Here is a 14,079-nt window from a genome sequence, read left to right on the forward strand (position 1 = left end):
ATTACAAGTACACTTGATGTCTATTTTTGTAGTTCACAGTTGTTCAATGCCACTTGGTGTGGAGGACATGCGCATTCCTGACAGTGCATTCACAGCTTCAGGCAGCTACGACAACCGGCACCGGCCTTCACTTGCGAGACTCAACCTTTTAACTGACGGCAAGCACATGGCTACTTGGTGCCCGAAACTCAAAAGTTCTAATCAATGGCTGCAGATCAACCTAGGGGAAATAACTGCTGTTACTAAGGTGGCAACACAAGGGCGGTATGACACCGAGTACAGAGTTAAAACATACAAACTCTCGTACAGTGTGGACGGGATTCATTGGACTTGGTACAAGCAACGAGCTGTAGATAAGGTAATAAGCTACATTCAAAATGTTATGGGGTTCAGAAAGCCAAAGTCTATTCCAGAAGTAAATGAATAGCCTACGAATAGGTTCTTTGTTGTGGACTGTAGCTGGAAGAGGGCTCAAGTCGATCAATCAATCGATCAATCAGTCAATCAATCAATCACCATTGACTGAAACGGACTATAATACAGACTGAGACTGCTGGAGTAACATCATATTTGTGGAGTACTTGTGAGCTGCGCGTAATTTGACTTATGCACCGTGAGTAATAAACCGGCTGATAGCTGACTGACTGATGATTGAGAGGAGATGCATCGCTTTGTCTAGATCTATCATCATCTATCAATGGGATTGGCCTACAAAACTACTCTTATTTCGGATTTTGAAGTTATTTTCAGTATTTGGACGCAAATTTATGCGTAATTAAACATCGCAATTTATACAAGCTTACTAATGCCGTTTTTTGTAACAAAGCAATAATTATATAGAACCTTGATAACATTAAAAACGGAAATTGAAAATTACACGGTAATTTAAACATTGAAACCAAACTTCAAACATCTTCACGAAAATGGCGTTTCGTCGAAATACAGCAGCCGTTACCCTCAAAACACCAGTTTTGATTTTATAAAGCACCAAAAATAATATCTTACCACTGTGTAAAAATTTACAAGGTAGGTATTTGAAGTTTCTAAACGAATATAATGGCATCCAGTCGAAAGTAAACTATGCAAATGTAACTACTCATCTTCTGGGGTAGAGTCTCCACAACTGTTAACTACACTGTAACTTTCCTCAGGTGTTTGCTGGGAACACTGACAGAAACACAGTGATTATACACACCTTAAAGCCCCACATAGAAGCTCGCTTTATCCGCTTTCATCCATTGACTCACAATCTTAATATTCCGTGCCTGAGAACTGAACTGTATGGCTGTCGAAGTGGTAGGTATCTCGTGTTACTTCACATCTTAGTATGTTTCCATCTTTTAGTTTTCTTTTCTTTTTTTACTTCATATCTTCCTGTAAAAATTTAATTAATTACTCCTTGGCATAAACTTTACTACTTGTTGTATTAATATCACAAGTGGGAACGTTGCAAATCGATTAACCGTCTTTTCTTCATGCATTCTCGATCTAAATACTCTTTTTTGTGGATAATTTTACATAGATTTTGAGCATTGCGCTTCTAGAGGACGAACAACGCAAGCTGTCTGTAATTTGACATGGTTATAATTTGATATTTTATCTAGTGAAGAACTGCTTAATGCCCGTGGGGGTGGAAGACGGTAGAATTCCTGAAGAAGCATACTCTGCGTCATCATATTACAGTGCCAACCATCTTCCAAACCGAGGCAGGCTTAATTTGTTACCAAATGGCGGGAAATATTGTTGGGCTGCTAAACAGAACAATGCTAATCAATGGCTTCAGGTACTTGAATGACAACCAGGCCATTCATGACGTTATGTTTAATCTAAATGTAATACTAATAGCAATGTAAATCGACTCTTTCAAGAATTTTTGCAAAGTACCTTTTTGTCTTTTCGAAATTAAAATACCTCTAAATCCTGTTTAACATCAGATGTTTTCTCAGTGCTATTCTCGTGAAGATCTAGTTTGAAAGATGAATGTTCACTAAATTACTTTTGATTCCCAAGGTTAAGATAAGATCCTTTAAAACTTGTGTGTGAAACTAAACTGAACTTAGTGGCACGTCGAAGAAACTGCGTGTTCGATTAAGAACAATGGGCTCAGCTCTGCATATTCTGCTAATTCTAGGTTAAACTGGGTCGCCTATTCAAGATACGAGGCGTGGCCACTCAGGGTCGCCATGACGCTGACCAGTGGGTAACAAAGTTCTCAGTGTCTTATACCGCAGACGACCTCAACTGGGTTTACATCCGGGAAGACAGTCAAATCAAGGTATAATAAAAACTGAAAAAAGAGGACTGGCTGCTGGCTGCGCGTAATACTAGACGGCAACTGACTGGCTTAACTAGCTGAATCACGAGCTATGGTGACTAAATTATAGTTAGACTAACTATAGGTGATGAATGAACTAATGAATGAGTGAGAAAAATTACGAGAAAGTAAATAACTGAAAGGGTGAGTACGATGAAGATAACTAAATTATCAACCCATTTATGCTGGTCATCTGCCCTTAATTTTAGTGATTTAAAGAACAGCGGTAGTTAAATATTGCAAGCGTCTTGAAAAAAAATGTTTTTTCCAGCCAATTACAAGCGACTTCACTGACGTAATGACCTCTTTATTAGCATGCTAACTTCAGAAATACAATCTTAATGACTAAATGTTACATTCGTTCATTTATTTGAACTGGATTGATTCTTCTGAAGGTGTTCCTTGGCAACAGTGATAGAACTACAGTGGTCAAACATTTCTTTCATCCTGGCACAGGAATCTTTGCTCGAATTATTCGTTTCCACCCTAAGGCTTGGCATGGCCATGTTTCAATGAGAGTGGAAATTTATGGCTGTGAAGATGGTATATAAATTTTTTCTATTTTTATATCATTCTCTTTCCATGTAGCCTGAGAAAGCAGACGACCTTTCACGACGCCACCAACGGTTTCCCCGCAAAATGACGTCTGAAAAACGAGCGCAGAAATTCCATACTGATGACACCTCTGGGCACTGCTTCTGATTGGTCGTACTGCTTGTGAAATTTGCTTCAACCAATCAGAAGGGTTCTCTGAAGTCCCCATCACGAAACAAATGTGGAGTCAAGATCAAGGGCCTAACGTCTTTTGACTGCTCAGCCAATAATCTGAACTGAAAATCTGGAAAATGAAAGCTTTTATCATAACCAGCATGATAAGATATCACAAGTTTACATGCGTTTTGTCTGCTACTAACAGAGCTAAGCGGTGTGCTAGTTGCACAATGAGAATTCGAAGTTTGAGTTCTCGATCTTTTCGTTAATCAAAAGCAATCTTGCTCCCAGAGTCTTCTGGCTTTTTTAAAAGCTGACCAAAAAGAGAGAAGACTCTTTTCTGGGTACGAGGTTTCTAGAAAAACTGCCTTACAAAAGAGAACATTGAACGAGTGTATATCAGTAGACCGTTGTGTTAGTGAATTAATTTAATTAATCGTCACCACGATTCGCTTGATCTTTCTGTCTTTTGTGACAAAGTTTGTTTTTTGTGAAGTAATTTACATGTAAGTTGTTTAAATTATAAACCTTCAATAAAAAGCTGTCCTGTCAGCAGCCGGTACCAAACAAATTAAATGCTAAACCTAAACTGAGTCTTGCAGAGCGTTAACGGTAACAGTATTTTCTGTCCCCTATTTTCCATCCAGCAGCTCGCAGTTGTTTCCTCCCACTGGGTATGGAGAGTGGACATCTGCCTGACAGCGCAATTTCGGCATCAACATCCTACGACGCCAATCACATTCCTCAGTTTGGCCGCCTAAACAAAATCCCAGCTAGTGGAAAAGCAGGAGCCTGGTGCGCTAAGAGTAACGATGTGAAACAGTGGCTGCAGGTTTCCTTTGGACGACAAACTACAGTGACTAAAATGGCGACCCAAGGGAGGTACAAATCTAACCAATGGGTGACAAGCTACACTTTGTCATATAGCGTGGATGGTGCTCATTGGGTCTGGTACAGACTTTCTAATGGACACATTAAGGTATGACTGACATGTAATGGAATTTCAGGGAAATCTTGTTCTATAAGAAACCAAACGATGCATTTAACTTTTAATATACATTACATATCTAGCTGGATTTTTGAAAACATTATCGCCAAAATATATCTCTTCGTCAAGCAGTTTTTCTCGGCCATAAACTCTAAAGTAGCCAATGTAAAATTAAGGGTGCAACCATTGCTTTTTTCTCTTCTCCTCATCTCTTTCTCTTCACCCTTTCATAGGGACTTCAGTATGCATAAGATTACTCGGAAACATTAAGCTTGCTCTCACGGGGGCTTCTTTAAGAGTGATACCATGTGACCACTTGGACCACGTGAAAGTTGTTATTGCAAGCTGTGGGATTTAAACGTAGTTGTTAGATAATTTTTAACACTTCTCTTGATACGGTTGCACTTTGACTTTAAAAGGCCTGGGCAAGTGTAGTGGTCATGTATTTTATAAATATATTGGTCAGGTATTTGGAGGTAACGTCGACGCCGACACTCCAGTTCACCATTCCCTGCACTCCTCAATCGAAGCTCGCTATCTGCGATTTCATCCCAGATCTTGGAACAATCATATTTCCATGAGGGCTGAAGTTTATGGCTGTCAGGAAGGTAATTTATAGAGGAAGAATTTTTTGACTAGCAGTTTTTCAATTCTAAGGAGAGGTCTCTCCTCGCGCCTCTATCCTATTCATGTTTCCGGGGCACCCAACGACTGTTTTCTGTAAAATGTTTGTCCTTAGAAGCAAATATTGCCTACAATTTTCTATTTCTTGGGAGCAGCTAAAAAATTCTAAATGACCGTTCCATTCATGTACAATTTTCGAAGTTTAATTTTTCACATTCACTCCCCGGCCCAGGTTAGCCTATTTTTCCTAGTGAAAAGGAAGCCTGAAATTTTCGGTTTCAAACATTTGATGGAGAGAGGAATCAGAAAAATACTAACATCTGTAAAGCTTTAAATTGCATCTAAAATTTTAGGGAAAATAATACAGAAGCCCTTGTAATTTCGAAAAGACTCAAGTTCCCCTAGTATAACCTAACAGATACAAACTTTATATCACCGCTTAGAATGCATTTGTAGAGATCTAAAGGTAACTCTGTAAAGTGTTTTCAATAGGGAGCTTTAGCAACGACGACGGCGACGGCAAAGAGGACGTCAAAAAAGCAGTAGGTTTATTGCCCAAAACAACAACTTTGCACGTACATCACGCTTTTTTCATTTCTTTACCGTCCTTGTACGACTACGACGTGAAAATGCCTAGATGCAAGTTTTATGGAAACAAGCGACGACGAATCTCTTTTTCTCTCTCTAAACTTGAGTGCGGTCCTCAAGAAATCAACCCTAGGGAAATTCGCCTACACTTGCCATTTTCAGCAAATTGGAATAAACGCGACAAAGATTGAAAAAACGGGAATTCATTTTAAATCTGACGTTTTCGCTACCGTTGCCATCGTCGATGCTAAAGCTCCCTAATGTATTTAAGAGGAAACGGTCGTTGGGTGCGCCTGATGTTTAGTTACAAGAAAAACGTACAAACAAACAAAGAACTAAAACTAAAAAGAGCCTTTATAAGGGTAGCAAGTGTTTGCAGCAATGTTACGAAAATGTATTTCAAAATATAAAAGTAGCGAGCATGAATAATACGACACTTGTCTTTACACGTAGGGTTTGTTAACCATCCGTACTGCGCTGAGAAAGCCACGTGAACTGGAAAATTAACTTTAATTACTGGATTCTTCCCTTTGGCTCTGAGTTGCAGACTTTTTAATGGTGAACACTTTGAGCGATTTTAAAAGTTCGCTTTAAAAATCTTTTTCTTTAAAAAGAAAACTTATGAAGTACTGTTTAAAACACGAGCAGGAGTGTATTGTCAGGCTTCAATAAAAATTCGAGGCGAAGCCGAGAGGCACGACTGGGAGTTTTTTGAACGGCTTCAAAACCTCCGATAGATAAACTCATTCTTGCACTAATATTTAGATTTGGGACTGATTATTTTGGTCTAAAAAATTCGACGTAAAGTTTAGCTGTGTCTTAATCAGCTATAGAGACACTTATTAAACATTTTCTTTACGAATTATTAATACGTTTTTGAAATTAACTTCTAGCAAACTCTTAAGCATCAATTACCATTGACAAAAATATGAGAAATAATGACTGCCCTATGTTCTGTTCTTTTTTGTTAAACGCGAATAAACTTTTGTTTTATAAGGACACCTTTGTTCCATGTCGCTTGGAATCGAAGATGGCCGAATTGAAGACAGCGCCATCACTGCGTCCACCATTCACACCAGTGCCCACGCAGCCCACCGCGGCCGTTTGAACCTGGTGGCTAGGTCTGGTAAGGATGGAGCCTGGTGTGCAAAGACAAGTAACAACAAAGAATGGCTGCAAATCGATCTTGGAAATCCCACCACCGTCACTAAAGTAGCCACTCAAGGGAGGCAAAATGCCAATAGTTGGCCGACAAGTTACTCAATATCTTACAGCCTCACAGGTTCTTATTGGGTCCAGTACACAGAACGCGGTAAAATAAAGGTAATAACACTATACTCATTACACTGGCCTCAGAAAAAACTTGATCACCTAAAGCATCTTTTAAGTTAAAAAAATAAATGTTAAACTGCTAGCTACTGAAAACATCCTCGTCTTTCGGGTCGAGTATAAATATAAAAAGACATTCCGCTTCAGTCAGAGCACAGGTGATTTAAGTGTTGAATCAGAATGATGTAACAAGTCTTTATTGAGGATATCAAGCTCATGCAGGCAACGACACCTAGCCCAAACTCTGTCGTGTGCATTGAAAAAAAAAAAGCTTGTTCTCATTGGTACCCAGCGAGTACTCAATCTCGTAACCAGAATTAAAAAAAAAAAACATCTCACTGTTTTTCATTAGCAAAAAAAATGGCTTGCTTCTTACTGTAACTAAAAAGCAAAGTCCTGGTTGATATCAGATGTTCCAACACCTTTATTTTCTATAATTCCTCTGTAATTCTTTGATGTTTCGATTTTATAGGTACTTCGGGGAAACTTTGATCGTGACTCCATTGTTGTTCATCATTTTTTCCCACCATTTCATGCCCGCTTTGTTCGAATCCATCCTTTGAGCTGGTATGGCTTTGTTTGCATGCGTGCTGAGCTGTATGGATGTCCTATTCGGGTAAGAGCCCAGTAACTACAAACCTTTCCGGCCAGTGTAAATCGTTTTTTCCCTGTACAGGTCTGTGATATTACTCTAAGGCCCCGTCCACACAAATCGGGATAGAGCGATTTTCGTATGACCTTGAAATGAAAATGCGCGAACAAACAGAAGAAACAAACGAACGGAAATAGAGGGATTTGATTTGTTTATCGAACGGATACAAACGCGCTTGGCTTTTTGTTGGCTAAGCGAACGCTCGGGTGAAGAAACTTCATGCTTGAGAACTTTCTAGAAATCAACCGATACTTCGCTTTGACGACATGCTGCAACACGAATGGCCAGTCGAACAATACCTTCAGTCCATATTAGGGTTCTCTTTAGCGGGAAAACGAAAGAGTCCATGTTTTGATCTTTTCATCCATTACCCGATAAAACAAATAACGAACACCTACTGAAACAATTTTTCAAGGTGATACGAAAATCGCTCTATTTTTGAAACTGCGTACTGTATTTTTTTACTTTTTTCGCGTCCACACAATTAAAACCACTAACTGAGTAAATCCACTTAATGAAACCACGTCTATTTGAAACTATTCTCCAGAGTGGTTTGAGGCCACGTCCATACGAATCCGGGTGAAAAAATTATTGTGTTTCAAAAACGTCTGGATTCTTGTGGACAGGACCTAAAGAACTGTTTCATACGCATTTCGTCTTATTCACGTGAACTTACACACAATTTATGAAAGAACAATAAGCAAACCCGATGACCTTTAGGAAAGCAAAATACACAAGAGAGATAAAAAGATCTATATCCTTCATTTATTTACATTGAGAACTTAGTGACTTATTCTTTGTAAGACGAAAAGAAAAAGAAGAATGACTTTTTGTCAGTATATAATTTCAGGCTTTAAAGATGTCAAAAACTTGAGAAAAAGTTATTTTCAGAATTTTTACAGCTGAAAATAAAAACGATATATTATTTTGACAAGCAATATGCTAAGTATGACTATGATTTGTTTCACTAAAGATTTACTTGTATCGTTCACTTTAGGGCATTTAAAAAGATGGAGTGTAAAGACGCGCTGAGACGGTGCAGACACCCAGTGCTGACGGCTCAGTGACTGACGTACTTGGAGTTTTAATGAACCCTTGTTTCATTTTACTTTAAGGTCGTAACATGCAGAATAAAAAGGAACAAAATATGTTCTGTATACCTGTCCTTTACGTAGTAATATTATGTAACGTTCCAGACACTTTTTTGGGAAAAATAAGGTTTAATCCACCTGCGAATTTTAAGAATCTCAATTATGTTATGCCAGGGAATCAATTTGCGGACATCTTTAGCATCCGAATTGCTGAGTCGATGCTGAGAACTAAGCGACGTATTTTCTCTTATTGGCCTTCAGCCTCTGATAAGTCACCCACCCTCTCCCCCCCTTCCCCTTATTACCACAGTCAGCCTGATGTACGAAATAAAAAAGATACCTAATAATCCCTAACGTCAAATCAAGATGCAGGATTTCATCCTTAGACCGTGTACAACTTGAACAGTTTCACTCATTCCCTTAACACCCACGAATTGTTCTTTTTGGCGAACGTTAGCTAGAAACTGCCGGGCACTCGGTAACCATTTTACAGCTTTCGATCAGAACATTATGAATGCAGAGAACCGTTAAATATTTATTAAGGTACGATTGCATAGAGAAGCCGTCGAAAAAGCACAAATAAATCAGATTCCTTTTGGATTGAATAGAGAATACGAGAAAACTGTTTGCTTCCTTAATCTTTATTAAAGGCTCACGTGAAAATAGTCGATGAGAGCTGTTCAAGTCTCTTTGCAAATCCGGCCAGAAGTTAGATATTAGGAATACTTTTTTAGATGTCGAGCCAAGGCACTGAAATATACTACGGTTCTTAGGGGACTTCTTCTCCCGGGAGGAGACTCCGCATATGAAAATGGTGGGGATGCTCGTCATCTCGCTTAGGGGTGTAAATTTCGGATTTTGGTCTCATTTAGGGTGTTCTGGGCAAAACGCCATCATATTTAGCCGTGAAGGTCTCGTTTAGGGTTGCACGCGAAAAAATATAAAAATGTATATTTGATATGTGTATTTTAAATTCGTTTTATTTACTCCATTCATATAATCCAAGTTTTCTCATTTGTCTTTGTTTTAAAATGGTCTCTTTTTAGGGATCAAAGAAAGCTTGGGCCACACCCAGATCGGTCTCCTTTAGGGGTTTAATTCAAAATTTCCGACGAGCATCCCCACCCCTTTCATATGTCCAGTCCCCCCCCCGGGCTTCTTCCTCCATTTCATGAGAAACATCACATCATTTTAAAATGCAATTATTCTTTATTTTTTTCTGCACCGTCCACTTTTTCCCAAGTTACATAATGAGTTTTACAGGCCCCGTCATGATTAGACGTCTACATTTATGTTTGAGCAATCCAGGGCTCTTGCTGCGGCACAAATACTTCTGGCTGTCCTGGTCATTTTAACAAAATGGCCGGGCTGAAACAAGAAAAAGTATCTTGACTTAATGACTTTGACATGGTTTCTTGGGAGAAACTAACTTACCACAATTCAAAGGATTAACTCAACAAAGGGGGATGTTCGATTTCCATATTAGTCAATATATTCACTATTGTGTGTACTGGCTGTTGTGTTATTGTTAGAGCGCCAGGGCCTGTTCTTTGTGTCGTAACCCAGGACTTCATATTGCCACTTGGTATACGGTACACAACGCTAAAAAGACGTGTTTGTAGTACCTTATGACAGCGCATGCTCTTGGGGAGAAAATTACAATACAACAACAGTAAAGAAGGAGGAGTAGCCTAAACACTTCCCTTTACCTCTAAAATTGGCCTAAAAGTAAAAACTTCTAACATGCTGATCCAAACCTGACAAAACAACCGAATTTAAGGCGTAGCTCTAAGCTGTGCAGCAAATTAATCCCCACGACACAACGTCTATAAGGAACAAGTGAAGAAATTCCACGCTTATAACATTATACCACTGCCTCTGATTGGATGGAGTCAAATAATACGCAATACCCTGTGGTACGCATGCGCCACTTAAGACATAAGAAGGGAATTTCACTGGTGAAAAATGTCTTATTGGTCGATGCCAGTCCACGTGACATAGAGTAAATTCAACATGACGGCAAAGTCGTCCTTCGTGTGTTTATTCCAGGAGAAAGAAGAAAAACTGGAGCCCTCCTTTACGGCATTTGTTTAAATGGCCTGGACTTTTTAGTATTCTCCTTTTCCTCCTGTTCCTGTGAGATTCGTTTACTGCAATGTTTGCGTTTTGGTTTACCGGATGCGACTTTGAACGCACTCACTTTTCGGGCTATAATGTGTTTCCGTTTTTAACGGCTTAATTCTGCACAAAAACACTAGATGCCTTGAGGTCATTCTCTTCGTATTTAGCAATTTTATTACCGAAAAACGGAGGAAAATGCTATCGTAGCAAAACAGACTGCCAAGACGTGAACTCGAAATTACACTTTAATAAAGCTACTTACTTACTTACTTTACTTGAGGGCAAATAAATTAAAACGTCACCATATACGGAGAAGCAGAGAACATGTTGGTTGGAATATTCATGACTTTGTTTTGGTTGCCTAGTAATTAGTGTACATGCTGAACCGCTACAAAGAAGTAAACAGCCCATATCTTTCCATGAATACGATTTTAAGATTTTTATTGATTTTGTTTCACTCTCACAGGTACTTGAAATTCATACTTTCTTACACATGTATCATCAGAACACTTTGCTAAGTTCGCTACACTTTGTTTGATTCAGGACAAGTTCATCTTCTCTGAAAAAAGTAAATAAATGACTATATGTCAATATTTTACTGCCTTTTTTATTGATTCAACAGTGAAAAGAAACTATACTTCATATACATTGTATGAACTTAATTCTTCACACAGCAACAACCTCTTCAAATATATACTGTAGTAAACCCATGCATTTATCAGGACTTGGTAATAAATTTGGGCTTAAAATAATAATTAATGCAATAAAAACCCCTGACAATTAGCACAAATTTAGGATATGTAGGTTATATAGTTTCCTAGAAAAATACATTGTAGCTAAGAGTATTAAGTGGTGTTCAGCATATTTTTTATATAACATCATCACACCATCAAATTGTAGTTGGAGTGATAAGTCACCTATGTCTCCAAGTTGACTTATCTCAATTGCCCAGGTGTACAGAATGTTTTTATAGATTTTAGAAAATAAAAACCTGTTTCAAATTTTATCCTCAACAGCTTCTTGCATAGAGGGGCCTAGCTAGCTGACAAATGTTAGCTATACAGGTTCCTATAAACCAGGTTCTTAGTCACAAGTTTTTACTATATAGGTAATTACAGTGAGTTTATAAAGTTTAAATTAAATCATGTATCAACATTTGTTAACCAACATAATTATGTTAGCTTGTTTTGAAAGCTCAACCTTGAAGTAGGAAACTGCATGTCATGCTCCAAAGTACTATTCATCAAGATGATCCAACTAAAAGTTTTAAAAATTTTGTCAAAAACACCATTGACCAAAGAAAACAAATGTGAAATGTTAACCCAAGCTATTAATTTCTGTAAGTTCATTTTTTTTTGGAAGGAGTATTTGGATTTGCCATATCTTATACCGTGACAAAGATGATTCCTTTGCAGCTGGTTATCTTTCACTTTACATTTACGCCTAAATGTTTAGACTAGACAGGAAATTTAGAAACAGAGCTGCCTGCCAGAGAAGCCATTCAAACGAAAAACACATTATCCTCCCTCTCAGCCTCTCTCTAAGATGTTATTAGCTAGCAAGCAGAGAGGTATTAAAACGCAGCAAGAGAACACAGGGAGAACCCAAACCTTTGTGATTGTTGTGGATGATTCCAAATCAAATTTTTAACAGAATAATTTAATCGGATCGTCGATCCTTTTAATTGCAAGCTTGACAGCCGTACACAGTGTCAACAGAAAATTTCTAGCATAGCTAACCTTGACATTAGTTGGTTCGATCAAAATAAACTTGTTCATAACCGAAAGGGTCTATTTTAGCATTTTACAAGACTCTCACCTTCTGGAAATTCGAAAGTAAGCCTAAAATGTCCAAAATACACAGTGCTGTAACCTCATTTTCAACATAAAAATGAATTGTTCGATTGGTCAAAATCGTGACGAATTTTACTAAGCATCAAAAGTGGGACAGTACGCTTTTAATACAAAACTGCCGCGCTTTCCTTTGCCACTCGGTACAGGTTAATTTATATGCCAAAACAAAGTCAAAGGATATTGGTTTCCCCGCTTTATAATTTTCCGTTGCACCGAGAGGCAGGAAACTTAAACCAAGCGCAAACCTCTGCGATAAACTGTGTATGCGAGTTCAGATTTAGCAGTCAGAATATTTTTGTTTTGATCAATGAAAATGCGGCCGAAACGGTAAGCTACCTCTTTCCTGCAACTAGGTGCAAGCTAAATCAAATTTATCCCTTTGCTTTTTAATTTTCTGTTGTGTAGCGCTATGTTGGGTTTAACTTGAACCACGCATAAAAATTCAAAGGTGTCTAAATGATTGCAGTGTGGGCAAACCGGCTGAATTGTCAGCCAAGCTGTAGAACACAATCGTGTCGATTTATAGCACAAAAAGGGTCTATACGTTTTACAAAACTGCCGCTTCCGTGCACCTCGGTACACGCTAATTCATATACCAAAACAAAGCCCAAGAATTTTTCTTCCAATGCTATATAATTTCTTGTTGTATCGAGTTGCACGAGACTTGCACTAAACATAAAAGGAGAAAATTACCCACCTTTTTAGCATGTCCTCTCCTCGCATCCAGTGATCACAACGCCGATCTCGGCTAAATGGATCGAGCCAAAGTGTTTGTCTGACAGTTCAGGGATGCATTATCTACTAGACAACACATACCACTAAAATTTTCAATCAAAATAATTTTCGATTTCTCACAGTGGCAACAAAACCATAACACTACCACTGACAAAAAAGCTGCCATTTGTTCTTTCATGTTGACAACGTTTCGCGGGGATTTTGCCTCTAAGCCAATGACTTTGCCGGAAATCGACCACGTGATTTATGTCGCGGCGCATGCGTAGACATTTTTTGAAAGAAGGGAATTGGAGCCGAGATGTGCCCCGCAGTCGTTACTAGGATCGTTGCTAGGAACTTGCCCGTCAGGCTATTGGCCATTTTTACCCAGTCACTAGTAACGGTCCCAGAAAATTTCCCAGAAGTCTTTTAGAAAGTTTACTCGGCCCCATTCCCTTCTCGCTTCTTAAATGGTTAATGGCTCACCTGCGAAAAGCTCGATATCGAACTCTCTCTCGCAGGACTGCAGTAACAAAGAAAAGCCACTCTGTTTGTAGGGTGAGATATCGTAAACTGGGCTGAAGGTAACTGCAACTCTTCGCCTTTCGAATTAAATGATGGATTTATATGCAGCATAAGGTTGTGTACGCTGGACTTAATTTACGGGAAATTTGTCACCTTCCCCTTTCCCATCAGTCAGTCACTCACAGTTGTACAGTTGTTCTCTCGTAGTTAGGTTTGCTTGATTCAGTCAATAAGTCGTTTGTACGGTGCTGGTAACTATTGACTACGATTCAGTGGCGTTTGTCCTATTAAAGTTAGTAAAGCAATTGAGTCGTTGACTGAGTAGTCTGTAGAATAGATAGATGTCGTAGAGTCCCAGTCGATTTGTTGTTCCCATTTATATTCACGACTAAGAGACGGGAATGGGTGTGCAGCTCGAACTGTGGAGCCTGAGTGTTTAATGCCGTCCAAATAACATACAAATCTCAACATCATAACTTAAGAATGGTATATAAATATTCCTTAATAAAGTCACTCAGGCTAAACTATTCACGTGCGCCGCTTTTAAGCGTATTAAAATACGAAAACCC

The 14,079-nt window shown here is 38.7% G+C and overlaps 1 protein-coding gene across 1 annotated transcript; it reads left to right on the forward strand.

Moving 5' to 3' along the window:
• Positions 1-1,609: 1,609 nt before the first annotated feature.
• LOC140928763 (lactadherin-like) lies at positions 1,610-8,360 on the forward strand. The gene is made up of 8 exons (XM_073378546.1): positions 1,610-1,783; positions 2,132-2,275; positions 2,710-2,857; positions 3,676-4,004; positions 4,480-4,621; positions 6,223-6,548; positions 7,027-7,170; positions 8,204-8,360. The coding sequence occupies exons 1-8, from the start codon at positions 1,619-1,621 to the stop codon at positions 8,210-8,212; spliced, it is 1,407 nt and encodes a 468-aa protein (XP_073234647.1). The 5' UTR covers positions 1,610-1,618; the 3' UTR covers positions 8,213-8,360.
• The last annotated feature ends 5,719 nt before the right edge of the window (positions 8,361-14,079 follow it).

The sequence above is a fragment of the Porites lutea genome, chromosome 2 (assembly GCF_958299795.1).
Source record: "Porites lutea chromosome 2, jaPorLute2.1, whole genome shotgun sequence".
Lineage (NCBI taxonomy): Eukaryota > Metazoa > Cnidaria > Anthozoa > Scleractinia > Poritidae > Porites > Porites lutea.